The sequence below is a fragment of the Drosophila albomicans genome, chromosome X, assembly GCF_009650485.2.
Source record: "Drosophila albomicans strain 15112-1751.03 chromosome X, ASM965048v2, whole genome shotgun sequence".
Lineage (NCBI taxonomy): Eukaryota > Metazoa > Arthropoda > Insecta > Diptera > Drosophilidae > Drosophila > Drosophila albomicans.
The window spans coordinates 25084429-25102628 of NC_047627.2; the positions used below are offsets into that span (position 1 = coordinate 25084429).

The 18200-nt window shown below is 44.3% G+C and overlaps 6 protein-coding genes across 6 annotated transcripts; 3 read left to right on the forward strand and 3 right to left on the reverse strand.

The window, feature by feature from the left end:
* Window positions 1-127: 127 nt before the first annotated feature.
* On the forward strand, window positions 128-2818 carry LOC117576957 (protein DENND6B). The gene is made up of 2 exons (XM_034262127.2): window positions 128-1419; window positions 1484-2818. The coding sequence occupies exons 1-2, from the start codon at window positions 280-282 to the stop codon at window positions 2276-2278; spliced, it is 1935 nt and encodes a 644-aa protein (XP_034118018.1). The 5' UTR covers window positions 128-279; the 3' UTR covers window positions 2279-2818.
* A 1151-nt stretch (window positions 2819-3969) lies between these two features.
* Window positions 3970-8484, reverse strand: LOC117569205 (DNA replication licensing factor Mcm3). The gene is made up of 3 exons (XM_034250280.2): window positions 7032-8484; window positions 6202-6435; window positions 3970-5031 (listed from the first exon to the last, which is right to left on the reverse strand). Exons 1-3 carry the CDS (start codon window positions 8388-8390, stop codon window positions 4153-4155), a joined length of 2472 nt encoding a protein of 823 aa, XP_034106171.1. The 5' UTR covers window positions 8391-8484; the 3' UTR covers window positions 3970-4152.
* Window positions 8485-8792: 308 nt separating this feature from the next.
* On the forward strand, window positions 8793-12077 carry LOC117569214 (RNA-binding protein 4F). The gene is made up of 8 exons (XM_034250293.2): window positions 8793-8925; window positions 9017-9342; window positions 9405-9580; window positions 9641-10362; window positions 10418-10583; window positions 10644-11132; window positions 11195-11315; window positions 11385-12077. The coding sequence occupies exons 1-8, from the start codon at window positions 8908-8910 to the stop codon at window positions 11800-11802; spliced, it is 2436 nt and encodes an 811-aa protein (XP_034106184.1). The 5' UTR covers window positions 8793-8907; the 3' UTR covers window positions 11803-12077.
* Window positions 12078-12707: 630 nt separating this feature from the next.
* On the reverse strand, window positions 12708-14310 carry LOC117572577 (something about silencing protein 10). The gene has a single exon (XM_034255463.2). It carries the CDS (start codon window positions 14215-14217, stop codon window positions 12802-12804), a length of 1416 nt encoding a protein of 471 aa, XP_034111354.1. The 5' UTR covers window positions 14218-14310; the 3' UTR covers window positions 12708-12801.
* A 162-nt stretch (window positions 14311-14472) lies between these two features.
* LOC117572587 (tudor domain-containing 6) lies at window positions 14473-16186 on the forward strand. Its single transcript, XM_034255475.2, has 5 exons — window positions 14473-14769; window positions 14923-15057; window positions 15115-15191; window positions 15256-15783; window positions 15849-16186. The coding sequence occupies exons 1-5, from the start codon at window positions 14608-14610 to the stop codon at window positions 16045-16047; spliced, it is 1101 nt and encodes a 366-aa protein (XP_034111366.1). The 5' UTR covers window positions 14473-14607; the 3' UTR covers window positions 16048-16186.
* Window positions 16185-18154, reverse strand: LOC117572569 (J domain-containing protein DDB_G0295729). Its single transcript, XM_034255452.2, has 2 exons — window positions 16480-18154; window positions 16185-16420 (listed from the first exon to the last, which is right to left on the reverse strand). Exon 1 carries the CDS (start codon window positions 17939-17941, stop codon window positions 16511-16513), a length of 1431 nt encoding a protein of 476 aa, XP_034111343.1. The 5' UTR covers window positions 17942-18154; the 3' UTR covers window positions 16185-16420; window positions 16480-16510.
* Between the last annotated feature and the right edge of the window lie 46 nt (window positions 18155-18200).

Genomic DNA, 18200 nt, shown 5'->3' on the forward strand with positions numbered 1-18200 from the left:
AGTTTGGTTTCTAGATAAACAAATTTGAATTTCGATTTGTAGCACTTCAATGTCGATAACAACGATAAATATTGCCAAGCACTAGTTATCGCATTAATGCTGGGTTGCCAGACAATTTACTAGCTTCCATCGAGCAAATAACTTGGGGTGGCAACGCTCGCCCTTGGCCCAAGCACAAATAAATAATATTAACATTGTGCTGAAGTGTGAAGTGAAAGTAGTTTTAAGCAGTTTCCCATGCTGCGCCCAAAAGCATAACAAAACGATTTGTGTGGTTGCATGAACATGAATATGGACAAGAACAACAAGATGCGCCTGGCAATGCAAGATGGCGGGGCTGCAAATAACGCAACAACAGCAACAAGAACAAAAACAATAGCAACAAACAATGATGATGATTGGATTCGTTTATCACAATGGGTGCATTGTTTATGTGTGGTCACCTTCGATCTGAATCTTGGCCAAGCCCTGGAGTATGTGTATCCGCCGCAGCACATGCCCAGCGAACAGGAGGTGAGCAACATCTGTTACATGGCCTTTCCCGACTCCAATTCCGGATGCATGGGCGACACCAAGTTCCATATGCGTTTGCGATCCTGTCAAGCATCGCCGTTGCCATCGTCCGCCGCCGCCTCCCGCTACAACGGACAATGTGCGCCCGCGTTGCGCAGCGACGGTAGCCACTATTGGGGTTTTGTTTACTTTCGCCAGAAGCGTGATCCGAACTTGCCGCGCGGATATTTCCAAAAGAGTTTGATCATCATCACCCGACTGCCGTTCTTCAATCTGTACTACGACATGCTCGAGCAGCTGGCCCCCAAATACTTTGAGCAGGGCAACGAACTGTTGCATTTGGCCTGCGCCCAGATCAACAGCCAATGGCCCGCCTTGACGGTGGGTCAAACGCTCCGACTGCCGCTCTTGGAGTGCAGTTATGAGATCAGCATACCCAAGGCAAGTAGCAGCAGTCGCAAAACGGTCTCCTCCTCCTCCTCAGCCAGTTCATCCGCCAGCACGCCCCCCACACTGCCCCTGGAGTCACCCACATCGATCAAAGTGCTGGCCTCGGTCAACGAAGTGGAGCTATTCCACAGTCTGCACTTTGTGCTCGAGCATTTGTATACGCTGTGGGAGCTGGTCATCACAGCCGAACCCATTGTCGTAGTGGGCACATCGCCCGCCGATTGTTCGCACATGGTTCAATCGTTAGTGGCTGTGATTGCGCCGTTGGAATACTGTGCGGAGGCGCGTCCCTATTTCACCATACACGACAGCGAGTTCAAGGAGTTTACGCAGGAGGCGAACCATCGAAGCAGCAGCAACAGCTGCTGTCCAGCTGTCATGCTCGGTGTCACCAATCCGTTCTTTGTGAAACTGCTCAAGGATTGGCCGCACATGCTGCGTCTGGTGGACAACCAGGTGAGCTAAAGTCACAATACATTCAATCAATCTATGGCTAATATATGATTTTTGATTTTTGCAGAAGAACATGCAGCAACAGCAGCAGGAGCTGATGCACAAGAGCTCACGACATGGCCAGGACAATGGGAATGTGAAGCTGCAACCGACGATGGCCAACAACCACAACATACTGCTTAATGGCAGCCTGACAGCAGCGGGCGACAGCTCCACCGCGGGTCTGCACACCAAATACAAGCCGTACCTCAAGAAGGACAAGACGCTGCTCAAGAAGGTGCTGCTGGGGATGAAGACAAAGCGGCCGGAACATGTCCAAACGGCGCTCATACGTCGCTATCTGTTGGAGTTGACCCAGAGCTTCATGATACCCCTGGAGCGTTACATGGCCTCACTGATGCCCCTGCAAAAGGACATTAGTCCCTTTAAATCGGCACCGAATGCGAGCTCATTTAAGCTCGATGATTTCCTGGCCACGCTGGAGACAGCGGGACCGCAATTGACGTCGTCGTTGAAGGGCGATTGGAAGGGTCTATACAGGCGCTTTGTGAAATCACCCAATTTCCGGGGTTGGTACGAGGCGCGTCATCGGGAGTTGCAGCTAACACTGCAGGAGCTGCAGCTGCAGGCGCTGTCGGAGGCGAATCTGGAGCATTGGGCGCACGACAAGCAGGAGGTGGAAATAATTGATATGATACTCAAATTGAAACAGAAACTGAATCTCTACAGTGATAAGTCACAGCTGGAGGGGATCAACTGTCCGAGCAGCAGCAGCAGCATCACACAGCGTCAGATCCGGGCGCAAATCGAGTGCATGAAGGGATTGCTGCCCTCGGACTTGAAGAATGTCGTGAATCTTTGATCGTTTGTGCAGTTCCCATCATCCCATCTAATAGTTGATATTTTACGTTAAATTTGTTTCATTTTTGTTTTTCGTGTTTGTGTTTGTGTTTGCCAGTCACAAATGAAAGGAAGACGAGAGAAGAGTTCCCTTAAAAGTTCTAGTTAGATGTGTTGTTGTCTCCTCTTCCTCATATATAAAAACATAAACTATAAACTATATATAAACATATACTATATCTAGTATGTAAGCTGAATCGATTTGCTGTACAAATTAACCATATCCATACACGAATGTTTTCCAAAAACCAAAATTTCCAACGATTGTATATAAAGTTAAGTTGAAGACGAACATTTTTAGTCCCTCCCCCCTCCACCAGAAAATTGTCCAATACAAAATTACTATTCCTATTATTGTATATTGTAAAAAAAAAACAAAAAAAACGAAATGAAAAACAAATCGAATGTTTTATGCGAGTTTCCCCAAAGTAAAGATTCCAATTATAGTAAATGAAATGTGATTTGTTTCATTCTAACATTCTAACAATTGTCATTGTAATAATTATTAGTTTTTATTTAGTTAAACGCAAAATTTAATTATACTTTAGTCAATTTCCAGAGATTATATAGTTACTACTATTTATTATTTAAAAGCAATGCATTTCATTATAAACTCTGCAGTGAATTTTTGCTTCTATGTACCATAAAAAGTAAGTATTGCGACCTTTTGATAAGCGTTGAGGTCGTATCAAACCCTTTGCGATAACAAATCTTATCGCTGTACCTCTCAAAATGCAGCAGAAATAATTGATTCAGTCGAGCGACGAGATGTGTGATAGAAACTGCTGGACTGAAGAATACCTGGTAAGCAAAACAAGATCGAAACAAGTGCTCAAGCAACACAATACTAAAAATATACCATTGCATATATTTGGTATATTTATGTAGCAGTTATTTAAAAAAAAAAAGTCTACTGCAGTCGAATCCTATTTGCTTTATTTAACATTCTGGTATATTTTGTACTTTCTAGTATGTCGACATACCAAATATAGCTCTCGGTATATTTTAGTATTTTTTGGTATATTAATTTGTTGGATTTTTAGTATATGATTTATTAAAAATGAGTAGCGAGTATCTCACAGTCGAGCACACTCGATTTTAGTACTAAAGCGACAACCAAATATAGTTTTCGGTATGTTTTAGTATTTTTCTTATATACATTTTCTATATTTTTAGAATAGCGAGTATCTCACAGTTGAGCACGCTCGATCGAAGGTTGGTATCTTCGGTATTTTTATAGTATATTAATTTGCTATATTTTTACAATAGTGCTTCATTGAAAATGGATAGCAAGTAGCACAAGTCAAGCACACTCGATTGTAGCCGATCAACTTGTTTTAGTTATTTTACTTAAAGCGATTCTTTCAACAGTTGAATTGCTGTAGCTTCGAAAAGGTAGTGAACATTGTGAAGAAATCTGGTATATTTTTTACTCTCTGGTATATGTTGTACTCTACCGTCATACCAAATATAGTCTTCGGTATTTAGTATTTTTAGTACATTAAATATCAAATATCTCACAGTTGACTGGCTCTTCAACTAGTTTTAGTTATTATCTAAAAAATACTCTTTCAACAATTTAATTGGTATAGTTTTGAATAACCAGCGAAACATTATAAAGTATATTTGTGCAAAACAAAATTGTTATTATTTTTTGCTTTTTATTAGACTTTCTCGTAATTGATAAATATGAAATACAACAAAAAAAATGAATTCGGCATCGACTTCGACTTAATGAATAGTACACAAATGAATGAAAATAGCAATGCGATAATAATGATAATAATAGATTCATGCTGGAAATGTGAAGAGAGACAGAGATACGCAAGAGGAAGATTAGATAAGAAAAACGATGTCATCGGCGACCATGATTTGATTATCCTCGGTCATGCGATGCATCGCGGCATCGATTTCACCGGCAGTAAATGGCTCCGCGTTGTTCTCATTGATCGCCTTGCTAATCCGGCTGACGGGCAGACTTTGTTCGCGTGCCTCGCGGAACAGACGCTGCAAACCGTTCTTGAAGAGACCCAGCCTCGATTCACTAATCGTTGATGTCGCCTCGGATTCTGTCGACTGACTTTCTGTGGCCGCCGATGCTTCACTGTGTTGCTGTTGTTGCTGGGCGGGCAGCGAACGTCGAGTTTCGCGACGGGTTAAATCGCCAGCATCTGGTTGAGGTGTCTCAATCTCCTCCTCATCGCTGTCGTAGTCGGGTTCGATACGTGTGCGTTTGCTGCGACGCGATGGCGAACGTTCTGTTGTTGCTTCTTGCTGCTCCTGCTCCTGATTCTCTTCGTCACTGTCGCCGTTGCCATTGCGTCGCCGCTTGTTGCCCGCTCGCTCCTTCTCGAGCACCTTCTTGAAATAGGCAAACTGCACCAACTCGATGGCCGAGTGCGCATCATCGATGGTCACCGTCTTCGACATCCGAGCACGCGCATGTGCCGTCGCCAAACGGATCAACGTCTCCAGCGTACGCGCCGTGATCGGCTGAGTGCGGGCCACATCCGATTCGACGGCCTCTTGGGAGCGCAGTCGTGAATACTCGTTGGCAATCGCCTCGCATGCCTGCTCCGTCAGCTTAGGCTTCATGCACTTGGCAATGTGGATGTACTTGCGCATGAACTCCACCGAGAGGATCTTCTCGTGACGCTTGCGCGACTTTCCATGCAGCAGTGCATCATACTTCTCATACACCTCCGTGTCCTTCTTCTGTAAAGCAGAGAAATCGATGTATTAAAAGCAGATCAAGGTATTTAAAAGGCCAATCTTTATCTTTTAACTTTTCAATTTAAATTGGATATTAAAAGCAGCTAAAGGAACTTAAAAGCCTAATCCATGAACCGTAAATTCGTAGTTTTACGATGCAACTTTTTAAATTAAATTTGATATTAAAAGCAATTCACCGAATCTAAAAGTTTAATGCATAAGTTCTTCTTTTTGTGATAGCAATTTATACATTTATTTTTTTAGTCATTTTGAACTCTTAATCTTTGTTCGAAATAAGAAATGTGAAGCAATTACTAAATTTGATATTTATTTTTAAAAGTTGAACTTTAATTATTTATCTTTTAACTTTTCAATTTAAGTTTGATAATAAAAGCAGATCGAGGATGTACTTCAAACCATCAAATTTTAAGCTATTCAAATCTGATTAACGAATCTAAAAGTTCTTATTTTTCTAATAGAAATTTATACTTTTAATTTTTCTTATCATTTTTAACTCCTTATTTCATTTCGAAATTCAAAATGTATAGCAATTATTAAATTCCATAATTCTCTTTAAAAGCTGAACTCTTTATCTTTTAACTTTTCAATTTAAATTGGTAATAATCCTTAAGTTCTTCCTTTTTTTAATACAAATTAAAACTTTTCTTTCTTTTAATAACTTTCAACTCTTAATTTCAGAGTGAACTAAAAAATGTGAAACAATTACTGAAGTTAGTCTTTCGTTTTATCAACTTAAATTTGACATCCGTCTGAAGACCTTACGCTCTGCCTGATCTCATTGCAATAAGGATTTGTATACATTATTACAATAATTTTGATATAAAAAGCAGCTCAACGAATCTAAAAGGCTAATCTTTACCTTTTAACTTTTCAATTTAAGTTTGATATTAAAAGCAGTTCAATGAATTTAAACGGATAATCCGTAAGTTCTTTTTTTTGTAATTCAAATTTAGACTTTTCATTTTCAAAATCATTTTCAACTCTAGTTCAGTTTGAAATACAAAATGTGAGACAATTCTTAAATTTCATAATTCTCTTTTTAAAAGTTGAACCGTAATTCTTTAACTTTTCAATTTAAATTGGATATTAAAAGCAGAAATTAAAAGGATAATAAGTGAATAGAAATTTTATATTTTTAATTTCTTGACGCACCTGCTCTGTGTTGGAGACAAACGACAGCGAATCGGCATAGGAGCTGCCCATGGTGAGGGGCTCGCCATCGGCTTCCTTGGGATTGCGATAGCGATGCATGCGGACCACATGATCGGAGATCATTTGATCCACATCGCTATCGATGACATCCAGCATGACGAACAACAAATCGAAACGCGACAGCAGAGAATCCTGCAATCCAATGTTCTCCATGGGAGTTTTGTATTGATCGTACTAAAAGAAAAGAATAGTAAGGAGCATGATTAGCATAAGAAACATAATTGCATTCAAGTAAACACTTCCTATAAACAATCTAAATGAATGTTATATGATTTCATAATGATTTTCAGTATGATTTTTGGTGATATTCACAAATTTCTAGAAAATAGTTAGATCTAAATTATTATTATTAAAGCTAAATGTATTTATATATATATATATTTAAAGTCACTTAAAATGTCTAAAAAATTGTAATTTTTAATGACAATTTTGTGGCATCTTCTTCATCATTAAGTTAAGCTATGACACAAACCATAACTAATATTTTAACCAGTGCTTATGAATGAAAACTCTTTTAAATGGATTGAATTTGAGTTGAAGCAATGAAATGTAATCAATAATTATTTAATGATTTTTAAGTGATGCAATAAAATGCAATTTCTTCATTAAATTAAGCCACGACACAAACCATAGCAAGTATTTGAACCTGTGCTTAACGGAGACGCAACCCCGTTTAAGGAATTTTGAATGAATTTAAAATCATGAATGTACAAATCTATCAAATGGAATTATTTTGATGAAAAGCAATGAAATGAAGTGAATTTTCTTACCCGGCCGTAGACGGGATTGGCGGCTGCCAAGACGGAGCAGCGTGCATTGAGCGAGGCGTGGATGCCGGCCTTGGAGATGGTGACGCGTCCCTGTTCCATCACCTCGTGGATGGCCGTGCGATCAATGTCGCTCATCTTGTCGAACTCATCGATGCAAACGACGCCGCGATCCGCCAGCACCATGGCGCCCGCCTCCAAGCGTCGTTCGTTTGTCTCCTGATCCGTGGTCACAGCGGCTGTTAAACCAACGCCGCTGGAGCCGCGTCCCGTGGTGGGAATGGCACGCGGTGCCGTATTCAGCACATAGCGGAGCAGCTGTGACTTGGCCACGGACGGATCACCGATAAGCAGGACATTGATATCGCCACGCAGCCGTGTGCCATTGGGCAGCAGCTTCTCGACGCCGCCGAGCAGGAGACAAAGGATCGCTTGCTTCACATACGCATGTCCGTGAATCGATGGTGCCAGACTCTTGCTGAGCAGCTCAAAGATGTCGTTGTTCTTGGCCAGCTTCTTGCAGAGCATAATGTCCTCGCGCGAAATGTCCAGATTGCTCTCTTTGCTCAGCAGCGAAATGTTATTCGCCAGCAGCACTGTGCGAAAGGTGCCCGAGGTGTAGCCACCATGTTTGCCGGGCAGACAACGATAGTTGCCCACAATCTGGACACGATCGCCGGGCTTGCAGCGATCGACCAGATCATCATCGCACACAATGTCAACGGCACGCGGCAATTGGCCGGCGGGCGCCTTCTCTGGCATCTCCTGGATGGTGATGCGTTGATGATCCTTGTACACCGAGAGTCCGAATTCGGTTTCCAGCAGATTGCCATCGTCGTCCTTGGTGGGATAGACGGCACTGGAGGGCACCGCCTCAAACGAGGTCAGATCTGTGTACTTGCGTTCCAGTACTTTGCGTGTCGCTGGACAATAGTGAACGCTGCGCACCACCTTCGGGTGGATGAGCGAGACTTTGGTGACAATGCCCTCGACGCACACCAGATTACCCAGATAGACGGAGGTGAGGGAACGGGGCGTCACATGCCGATTGCCAAAGCAGCCCTCGAAGCCCACAAAGAAATCCTCGTGCTGTTTGGCATAGCTGGGCTCAATGGTGGACACGTACTCTTTGAGTGCACGACCGAATGCGAGCTGTTCGTCGGAGGCGTTGCTCAGCAGGCCGAGAGCGCGCTGTTGATTTTTGCGCTTGAGATCGTTGATGTTGACCACCAGACGCTTGGACTTTTCAGCAATCATGTCTTTGACGTGGCCGGCATAGATGCCCTGGTCCTCTTCGTCGTCCAGAAAGTCCACATATTCGCGCTGTATGTCCTTGATGTACTGTTCCGCGTCGTGTGCCATTTCGTCGAGCAATAATTTCACAATGAAACAAGCAAACAACAAACAAGCAGATTTGCCCGCCGCACGCCGCAAATGCAATTGCAATTTTTGGCGCGAATTCGCGCAGGGCTGCTGCTGCGTCGATAGCGAAAATGTCTATCGCGTCGATGCAGATATTCGATAATTTGGCACTGCGATATCAAGTTGCAAGAGTGACCATTGAAGTGCTGTTTATACCTGCGTATTTAAGTGTAGACTTTTTATATTTAGTGTGCATCGAAGATACAAACAAAATATCACTGCATGCGCAACGATAAATCTGAAGAGCATTCGATAATTTAATTTCAATATGTTAGCGCTAGTTGTGAATGTTGTTTGCATTTGCTACTGTCAATGCTTCTTCTTATTTTCTATGCTGTTGCCTCGAACCAGCAAAGTTAGTGTTTAGTTTGGCACATTTGCGTATAATTTTCTCGTCAAAGCTATAATTGCATATAATATTGAAATAAAAATAAACGCGAAACAAATTACATTGAATATGGCCAGTGGAGCTGAGGTAGGAGAGCTGCGGGTGAACACGTGACCAATGCACGTGTGCTTTTTATACAACAAATTGGCCGTCGTTTTTTTTTTATGTTTTTATGCAGAAAACACATCGCGCTCCACCAGCAGCTGGCGACCGAGACGACGATGAGCAGGAACAAGCACAACAACTGCAGCAAGACGATGAGAATATTATGAACGAACAGCCAATTGAGATAAGCTCGGACTCGAGTCTCGGGGATAGCGCGAGTGAAGCGCATCTGGATTCGGACAGTGAGATAAGCATTATTGATGACTCGCAGGATGATGTCGACGATGATAGCGAGGGCGATTCACAAAACGAAGAACGGCTGCAGGATGAGTTTGCAATGATATTGGCGATGCCATTCAAGGAGCATAAATTGTATATGCAATTGTGCCATACGGCATTGTAAGTGCAGGCCAATTGGCCAATTTCATGTTATGTTACAGTTGTTCCGCCACCAATTGCAGCAAAATCAATGCGTTTGAGAACATCAATGTGGCGATTAGCGCCTTCGAGAAGTACTCGACAATTCCAGCGCACATCTGGCTGCGCTACCTGAAGACCCTCAAGGCAGTGACCCAAACACCCGAGGAGCACGAGACTTACTATTCCAAATGCGCCACAGCCCTAAGCAGCTATTATGGTAAGTCGAACTCTTACAGTATTGTAGCTTGTCAACCATTTAAATGATACAAATTTGTAGATGAAAACCTGGCCGAGTTCATACTAAAAGGTGTGGAGACGCTCCATCCAACAGAGTTGTGGACCAACTTGCTCTGTGATTATGGCATTGAACGTGGGGATTTTATGGTCAAAGTGCGTGGTTTACTCCAAGCAACTGAGAACAAAGAGCTGGAGCAAGCTTTGAGTGAGCAATGCGTTGCATGGAACTGCAGCGAGCAAGAGCTGAAGGAAATGTCACAGATCATTGGCGACTTTAAGGCAAAGCTGAAGGAGAGAAGCGAGAATTCGTCGTGGCTGCAGGAAATGTTTCTGTTGCGTGTCGACACGTTGCCGGTGAGCAAACGCTGCAAAGTGTCGCTCGACAAAGTGATCTACGAGCTGAGCCTGTGCAAGTGGGCAAGCAACAGCGAACTCTGGCTGGACTACATTGCCTATATGCAGACACCGGTCGATAAGGAGAGCGAAAAAAGCCAGCTGAATTATATGATCCTTAACGATGGTTATTTAAAGTGCAAACCAATGGAGTTGATACGACGTGCTTTGCTGGCAATGCCAAGCATTAAATTGAATCACAAGTTCTTGCAGCTAATGGAACAACATGATTATCCACTCGACAAGGTCGATGCGGAGCTGGGACAGCTGTTTGCACGCATCGAGCAGTACATGGAGATGACGGTGGAGCTGGAGCTGGACTATTTGGCGTATCGTGTGCGTCACATACAGATCGATGTGGAGCAACAGGTAAGGATTACGATTCTTGTTCATGATAACTGAAACCTATCGCCCTAATTTCCAGGTGTCTGCTTTGCGTGCCGCCTTTCGCCAGGCATGGAATCGTTTGTCGGAGAAATATGGCGAGCTGGCGGACACTGGCTACGAGGTGCTGCAGCTGTGGGCGCTGGTTGAATACGCCACTCTCAAAAGTCCCAACGAAGGCGCTGCCATTTGGTCCGAGATCTTCAGTGAGTGTGAAGTGGCTTAAACTCTTAAGGAAATGCTTTACTAAAGTATGCTCTTTTTAGGCTATCCCGGCAGCAGCGATCGCGTTGATCTTTGGCTCGCTTGTGCCCAGATGGATGCCGAATATAACGGCGGACGCAAGATACGCAGTCTGCTGCAACAGGCGCTGAGCACGCTGCCCGCTAATGTTGTGGGCATTAGTGATCTGTATCGGCGCTATGAACGTTGCTTTGGCAACTACGAAACCATCGCCCAGTGTCAGGCGTATTGCACGGAAATCCAGCTGAGCAATCATGTGTCGGCGCCACAGCGCAGCACAACGTTTGCCCAAGGCAGACGTCAGCCAGTGCAGCCAAAAACGGCGAACAAGAAGCATTTCGCAGGCGGAGCAGGAGGAGGAGCTCAATCACCGTCTAGCAAAAAGTTGAAAAAGGATTTGCCAGCGCACAAGAAGCAACCACCGCCGCCGCCACCGCCAGCAGCAGCTGCACCGCCAGCGCCTATTAAAAAAGAAACATTTGAAACGAAACCAGCCAACTTTAAGTACTCAAGTGAGTGAGAGAGAGATTGAACACATCAAGTTATATATTACATTATTCTATACAATTTGCAGCCACTTTGGAGACTAACAAGATATTCGTTAAGAACTTGCATGCGGGCTGTACGCAACAGGAGCTAACCGAGGCATTCCAAGGCTATGGCCACATCAAGGATGTGCGTCTCGTGTTCAAGCAGTAAGCAGTCAAAAAATCGATTGGCAGTCTTTCGAATATTCATCATTTAACTCTTCTTCGTCTCTGCAGGAATCAGCGGTTCAAGGGCATTGCGTACATTGAGTTTGAGCTGCCGGAGCAGGCACAAAAGGCCGTCGACGGCGCCAATGGATTGGAGCTGGGCGGATTGCCGATTTCGGTTGCCATCTCAAATCCGCCGCCAAAGCCAATGTCAGCAACAGCTGCCGCCGCACCCAAAGTGGGGGAAAAGCGTCGCATGCCCACAACTCTGATACCCACAAAATTGGTAATGCTCGAGGCGAAGCGTCGCAAGAAACTCGATTTGGATGAGGCAACGGCGTCTGCCACATCATCAACAGCATCATCAGCGGATGCCAATGGCAAAGCCAACATCGATGACGAAAAAGAAAAGGAACAGAAGGAGGTCTCGAATGCGACGACGACACCAAAGTCCAACGATGACTTTCGCAAGCTCTTTAATATCTAAGTTAAATCTACAAAATTAGTTTTCTAAGCTCTTTCTTTCGCACGCCAACTGCTTCTTCAATGTTAGAAATCGAATTGAAGCAGACAATGAAAATTGAATAATTTGAATTTTCGATCTTTTGAAATACGTATAGTTTGATGCATGCTTTTTGTGTTGGTTGTCTTCTTTATTTTTTATTTTTTTTGGCTAAACTTTTGCATGAAACTTGTACATAATAAAAACAAAACTGTATTAATGTAAACGCAAAACAACAAAAACAATTGATGAATGTACAAAACTACAATTAAATCATTCAATAATTAGAGTTAGCTAACTTTAATGTAAATGCGTCTTTTGTGGTGGATTTAATCCTGAAGATCTTTTGAAAATGTGGCAGAATATTCGAAACAGAACATAACTCGGCTAGCAACTAGCTTTTTGTCATCTTAATAGTTAATACTATCAACTGTCATTCAAGGATTTTAAGGACATTCCTACGAAATTCACCTGAAATTTTTTCAAGGGCTTCACATAGAAAAAATGGCCACAAATTGCAAATTCCGCTGTAACTCCGCCATTTAAAGGACAATCGACATGTCCTTTGGCAGAAAGATAGTCCTAATCAATAAAAAGTGATTGGCATACCAAAAAGGACGAATATCCTGCAAGGATTCAAGTTAGAAGGACTTTTTTGTTTATACAAAATAGCGTATTTCTCAGCTGTATCCCGTCTGATCCTGGCGAGTCCTGTGTCAAACGACATCTTTCAGTAAGGACTGTTGTCCCACCAAAGGATATTCGAATCGTCCTTGTGGTTATCAAGATATACCGAAATTTATGATTTCAGCTGATTTTTTAAGGGGAAAATGGCAAAAAAAAAAAATTTGAATTTTTCCGCCGTATTAAATCGACAAATAAAACATCCGTTTTACAGCTCACAACATTATCCTTTTTAATATGCAGTTTACAGACTTTCTACTTATTATATGTACTATAATATATATAGTAAACGATTTTAAACTACGTTCGGAACTTGACGCTCTTGGTGACGCCCGCCTTGATGCCAGACACCTCTCCGCCGTAGCGCTTGACCTCGGTGCGCACAGATCGGACGGCGCCCTTGCGTCGGATGAGCGCCTTGCGATATTTGCCGCGATGCTTGACACGCGGATTGCGCAGCTCCTTCTTGCGATGCGGCGTCAGGCCCTTGTTCTTGGCCATTTGATAGGTGATGCCACGACGCGCCAACTCCGCCGCGTCCTCATCTTCATCTTTGTCATCGTCATCCGTCTCCTCGTCGTCGTCGTCTTCTTCCTCCTCCGCCGCCGCCGCCACTTGCTGTTCTTGCTTCTGCTCTGCTGACGTCTCGTTGTACTTGTCGAGTATCTGCAGCTTGGCCTTGCGTTGCGCCACATCGAGCACTGTGAATGCATCGCCATCCTGGATGCGCTCCAGCAACGCCTCCAGCTGTGGCTCTATGAACTCCACATAACGCTCGGCGAGCTGTTCGCGCAGCTGCTTCAGTTGTACCAGACGCTTGACCACCGGATGATACTTGACATTGCTGCGCGTTGCTTTTAGCAGCAAATAGTAGCTGACGTTGGAGCAGTAGCTGAGGAGCACGCTCTGATAGAGCTGGGCGAATTGCAAAGCTGGCACCACAGGCACCTGATGATGCCGCACATAGTTGAGGACGGGCGCTGTCAGCTTTTGTACCTCGTGCAGCTGCCTCTTGAATTCCTGTGTGATGCCCAGGAATTCGGGTGAATCCTTTTGCAATAGTTGTAAGCGTTCACGCTTCCCCAGACCGGCCAGATCTGTGGTCACCTTGATGGTCTCCATGCTGGACTTTGTGGTCGACTTCTTGGCTGCTTTTTGTGCGCTTTGCTTGACGCTGCTGGATTCCATCATGTCGTCCAGCTGGAAGTCGGCTTCGTTTAGTTGTTTGGCCAGACGCAATTGTATCTTTTTGGCCTCCTCTTCCTCGGCCTTGGCCATGTCCTCCTCCTGTGCATTGTAGCTACTGTAGTCTTGATCCACGAAATCGGTATTATAATACGTTCGCTTGTTGGTGCCCCAGTCCATAGTATCGGGCAGATCGCCATCGTCGTCTTCGGCGCCTTCGATGTCGCTGTCTCGCATCAATTGCGCCACATCGTCTTCGTCGTCATCGTCATCATCATTGCCAGCTGCTGCAGTCTTGCGCTTGGACTTTTTGGCTTTTCTTTGCGCCCGTTGTGCCGCATAAGGATCCTCTTCCTCATCGTCATCATCATCGTCGCTTTCGCTGAACGCCAGCACAGATTGTTTTTGGTTGCGTTTGTTGTCGGCGCGTCTCTGGCGCTCCTTGCGATAATCCTGTAAGATTTCACGTTCCTCCTCATTGTACTCCTCCTCGGAGTCGGTGGGCTCATAATCATCCACTTCACTATCCATTTTACTTAACAATTTTGCTTGCGATTCAAATCCCAGAAATCGCAGCAACACGTGCCGCAAACAATTCGCCTCAGTGTGGCCGTCGCTATACTGCTTAAATATACCATATACTAAAGTAGAATATAAAATATCGGTTACATGGGCTTCAGTAATTGATATCGATATTTATTGGTGTTGTGATTTTCAAAATTCGAATGTTCGGCAACGCCATTTTTTGACAGTTAGCTTTCAGTTAATAACGTACGTGCATGCGCATAGTAAAATTTATTAATAAACCTAGCCAACAAGTTTTTACAACAAACAAAATGAAAACTATTAAAGAAGAACCTTGCCTCAAGAGAAATTACATTCTTCAACATTTTTCGCTTGGCCTGCACAAAGAATTTGCAAATGAAGAAGCTAAAGACACATGAGCTTGGCACCATGAAGTGGGATATTGAGAGTTCCGATGATAAGTTGGACAGCGCCGAAGCTTTGCTGGATGAAACTGAGCTGAGTGCCGAGTTCCGTATGGAAAACTTTATACATCGCATTCAATCGAAATATGTGCTGGTGAGTCGTCAATACATTTTGTTTTACCTAGTTATAAATGTATTTAAGCTTGATGTCATTTGGAAATAAAATGAATACCTTCAAAGGCAAAAAAGCTTATCCGAGAGAAGTTGTTAAAGGAAAAATTGTAAAAGTGTTAAATAATTGTTAAAGGTTCGTCCAAAGTCCGAGGAAGTGTTTAATGTGAATGGGCCACAGGAAGCTATTCGCTTAGGTGCAGAGCTGGCTGTCAAGACGCTTTCACAGGAGCACACAGTTGGCAACAAGTTACAGCTCAAGGTAACCGAGGTGAGTGTATGAATCTCTCAGATCTGACTTGCATTTTACAATGTGCTTTCTTCACAGGTTTACAGCCCCTTTCAGTTCTGGTTTCTGGAGGCCAAAGATGCCAATCTGGTGACGGAGATGTCCCATAAGATATTGTAAGTGGGAGCCAACTCTATGTATGCAGTGTATGCAATTCATTCCATCGACTCCCTTCTGCAGCAACTTTTATAGCGATGGGCATGGATTGTGTTGGATGCTGACGCCTCCCTTTCTGAAACCCGGCTACATTTGCGCCGCCTTTCATCAATCCGCGTGGAAGCGTGCACGCATCGTGAGTGTGATCTCCGCCAGAGAGGTGTCCGTCTATATGCTTGACTATGGCCAAAGTGCTCAATTGCCGGCTAATCAGCTGAATTTTCTGCACAAGCAATTCATGCAACTTCCGGCAATGGCAATGCGTGGCACTTTGACGGACGTGTATCCTCTAGATTTGCATTGGCCGGCGAATGCGACGAACTACTTTAAAGTCCTGGTGCGTGGTCGTTATGTTTATGCCGTCATTAAAGACACTGACATCGAGGATCGTACTCTCTTTGTCAATCTTTGTGATTCACCGGACTTGCAGCACAGCATCAGCGATCAGTTGATCCGTAATAAATTGGCAGGCATCAGTCGAAATTATAGCGCTAAAACGATCGAATCCAACAACGGACGACGTGTTCGCTATATACGCGAACGTCTGCCCAGGTGAAACTCTTCAGGAATCAGCAATCTATAATCCATAATAACTATATTTGTTTTTCTTGGTGCAGCTTTGACATGTTGGAACAGCAATTGATTATCGCTGACTGCGAAAAATTTGAAAAGATGTTCGATGGGATCGTCTATAATTCACAATTTTATAGACACTTCAAGGCGCCCAAGTTGACGAATCCTTTTCACAAAGATCTCGAGAATGCGTTGGACGACTGGTTGGAGAAACACAAGCGCATTCAGCGCATGAATCCATAAAATGCTATGCATGTGACAAACTATTTGCAGTTCGTATCGATATTTTCATTAAATTTACATCAGATTATATATCGGACAAGAAACCAAAACAAAAACATTTATTATAATAAACATCAATTTTACACATAATAATCAACTTTGAACTGTAACTTTCAATTTATTTCACTCAAATGTATATTTACATTTGAATTCACAACTAATATAATAAGGAAAATGTTTGAATATATATCTCTGCCCATTTCACATGATCTATGTGGCACAGATCTGAGCGTCTGATCGTTGACTCGCAGGATTCCTTTTGGCGCCAACTAAAATGTATCTCGAAGATCCAGAATGAAGATATCACGAAACTCTCGTTGCGCATTTAAAGCTCCTGCAGGCGGTCAAATGTTTCAATCAAGAACGATTTGGTAGTGAGTGAGCTCTACTTACTCTGCAGGGAAAGCAAAAGTTGATGTGACAACTAATTGTGATATGGACGCTGACCATGTCTATCTATATCCAATTCCATGATCTGCATGAGATCCTCCTGCAACAACGATGGTCCCCTAAAGCTTTGATAATTGTCCGCGTGGTTGCCATGCGTTGCCGGTGTGCTGTATGAGCTGCTGTCGTTCACATCCTCGCCAGCAATGGAGATGCTGATGTTGGGCAAACGCGCTGAGGCAGCAGCCATCAACTGGTGTTGATCATGTGTGGTGGTGACCTTCAGCCAGGGCAATGTCAGCGATATGCGATGCCAACGCTCCGAGGCACGTTCCGATGGAGTTGCACTAAGTAGGCGACTTGGTTGCGGCGTCGTTGTTGCTGCGGCGACATCACTGTTTAGTCTTAAAGCATTCTGGCTGGTGCTGGGCATATTATCGTCGTCGTAGCTCAAGGGTTCGTGCTCCGTTGGCGGCAGCAGCGCTGTCTGCATTTCATCCTCAGAGTTGACAGCATTTGAATTCTTCATTGTCGGCGCCTCGCCACCATTGTTATTGTTATCGTTATCGCTGTCGTTGTTATCGGCATGGGTATCGAGCAGCAAAGGAGTATTTGTGTTGCGCAATCGATGCTCAAACTCCAATTGCGCATGCTGTTTAATCACCTGCAAATGCGCATTAACGCTCGCCGCCTGATCCGTCCCTGATATGCAATTCATCACACGCTGCGCAGCCGCCATTTGACTGCGCATCATGTTGTTGGAGGAACGCGAGTTGCCATATTGCAAACGCTGCTGCAGCATCGAACGTTTCACGATATCTGGCTGCGCCACATTCAACTGATCTGGCAACACCTGCTGCTGCGATAGTCGTGCCGGCGGCGATGTCGGCAAATCGTGCCGATAGAGCAGCGCATCGGCCTCCTCTTGCCGCTGGCGTCGCAGCGCAATGCGCTCAATATTCGAGCGCGACTGCGCATTGCCATAGCTGATGCGTCGAGCGGCGCGTTGACGCCGCTCCTGGGCATCGCGACGCGCCTCGTCGGCTGCGCGCATTTTGGCGGTGGCGCGCAGTTCGCTGCGCAAATAGAAACCGCTGCCATTCTCTGCCAGCTCGGCGTTGCGACGCGACATCTCCTGGCCCAGCTCTCGGGCCCTTTCGAGTGCCTCGACACGTTCGCGTCGCTGCTGCGCCTGCATCGCTTCCGGCGTCAGCGGCAGCAGCAGCGGCTGTTGGCGACGCGTCGCCGACGACGCACTCAATGTTAGGGGACTGGGCGACTCATTGATGTCCTCGATTTCACGAAACAATCGCTTGAGACGCACCTGGCGCATCTTCAGCTCGATGGTGCGATCATTGAACTCTTGGATGCGTTCGTATTCCTCGCGCAAACGCTGCAGTTGCCCATTGCGGCGACTGTGGTTGAACATGCGTCGAAAATATGGCGTACGCTTGATTTGATAGGACATGGTCGTTGTTATCGATAGGCGAGATCGATCGATCGAAGGAACGAACGATTAATAGCGCTGGAATTTGCAATGGAATTACCTCTTTTTTTGTTTTTCGTTTTTTTTTTTGTTGCACTTGAAAATTTTGTACGCTTCCTAAAAAATAAACACAAATATTAGTTTGCTGAAAAAATGATTTAAACTACACTGCGTCTCTCTCTCTAGAATGTAATAAAAAAAAAAACAATAGCAGCAGCGCTTGCTTGTTAAAAACTTGTAC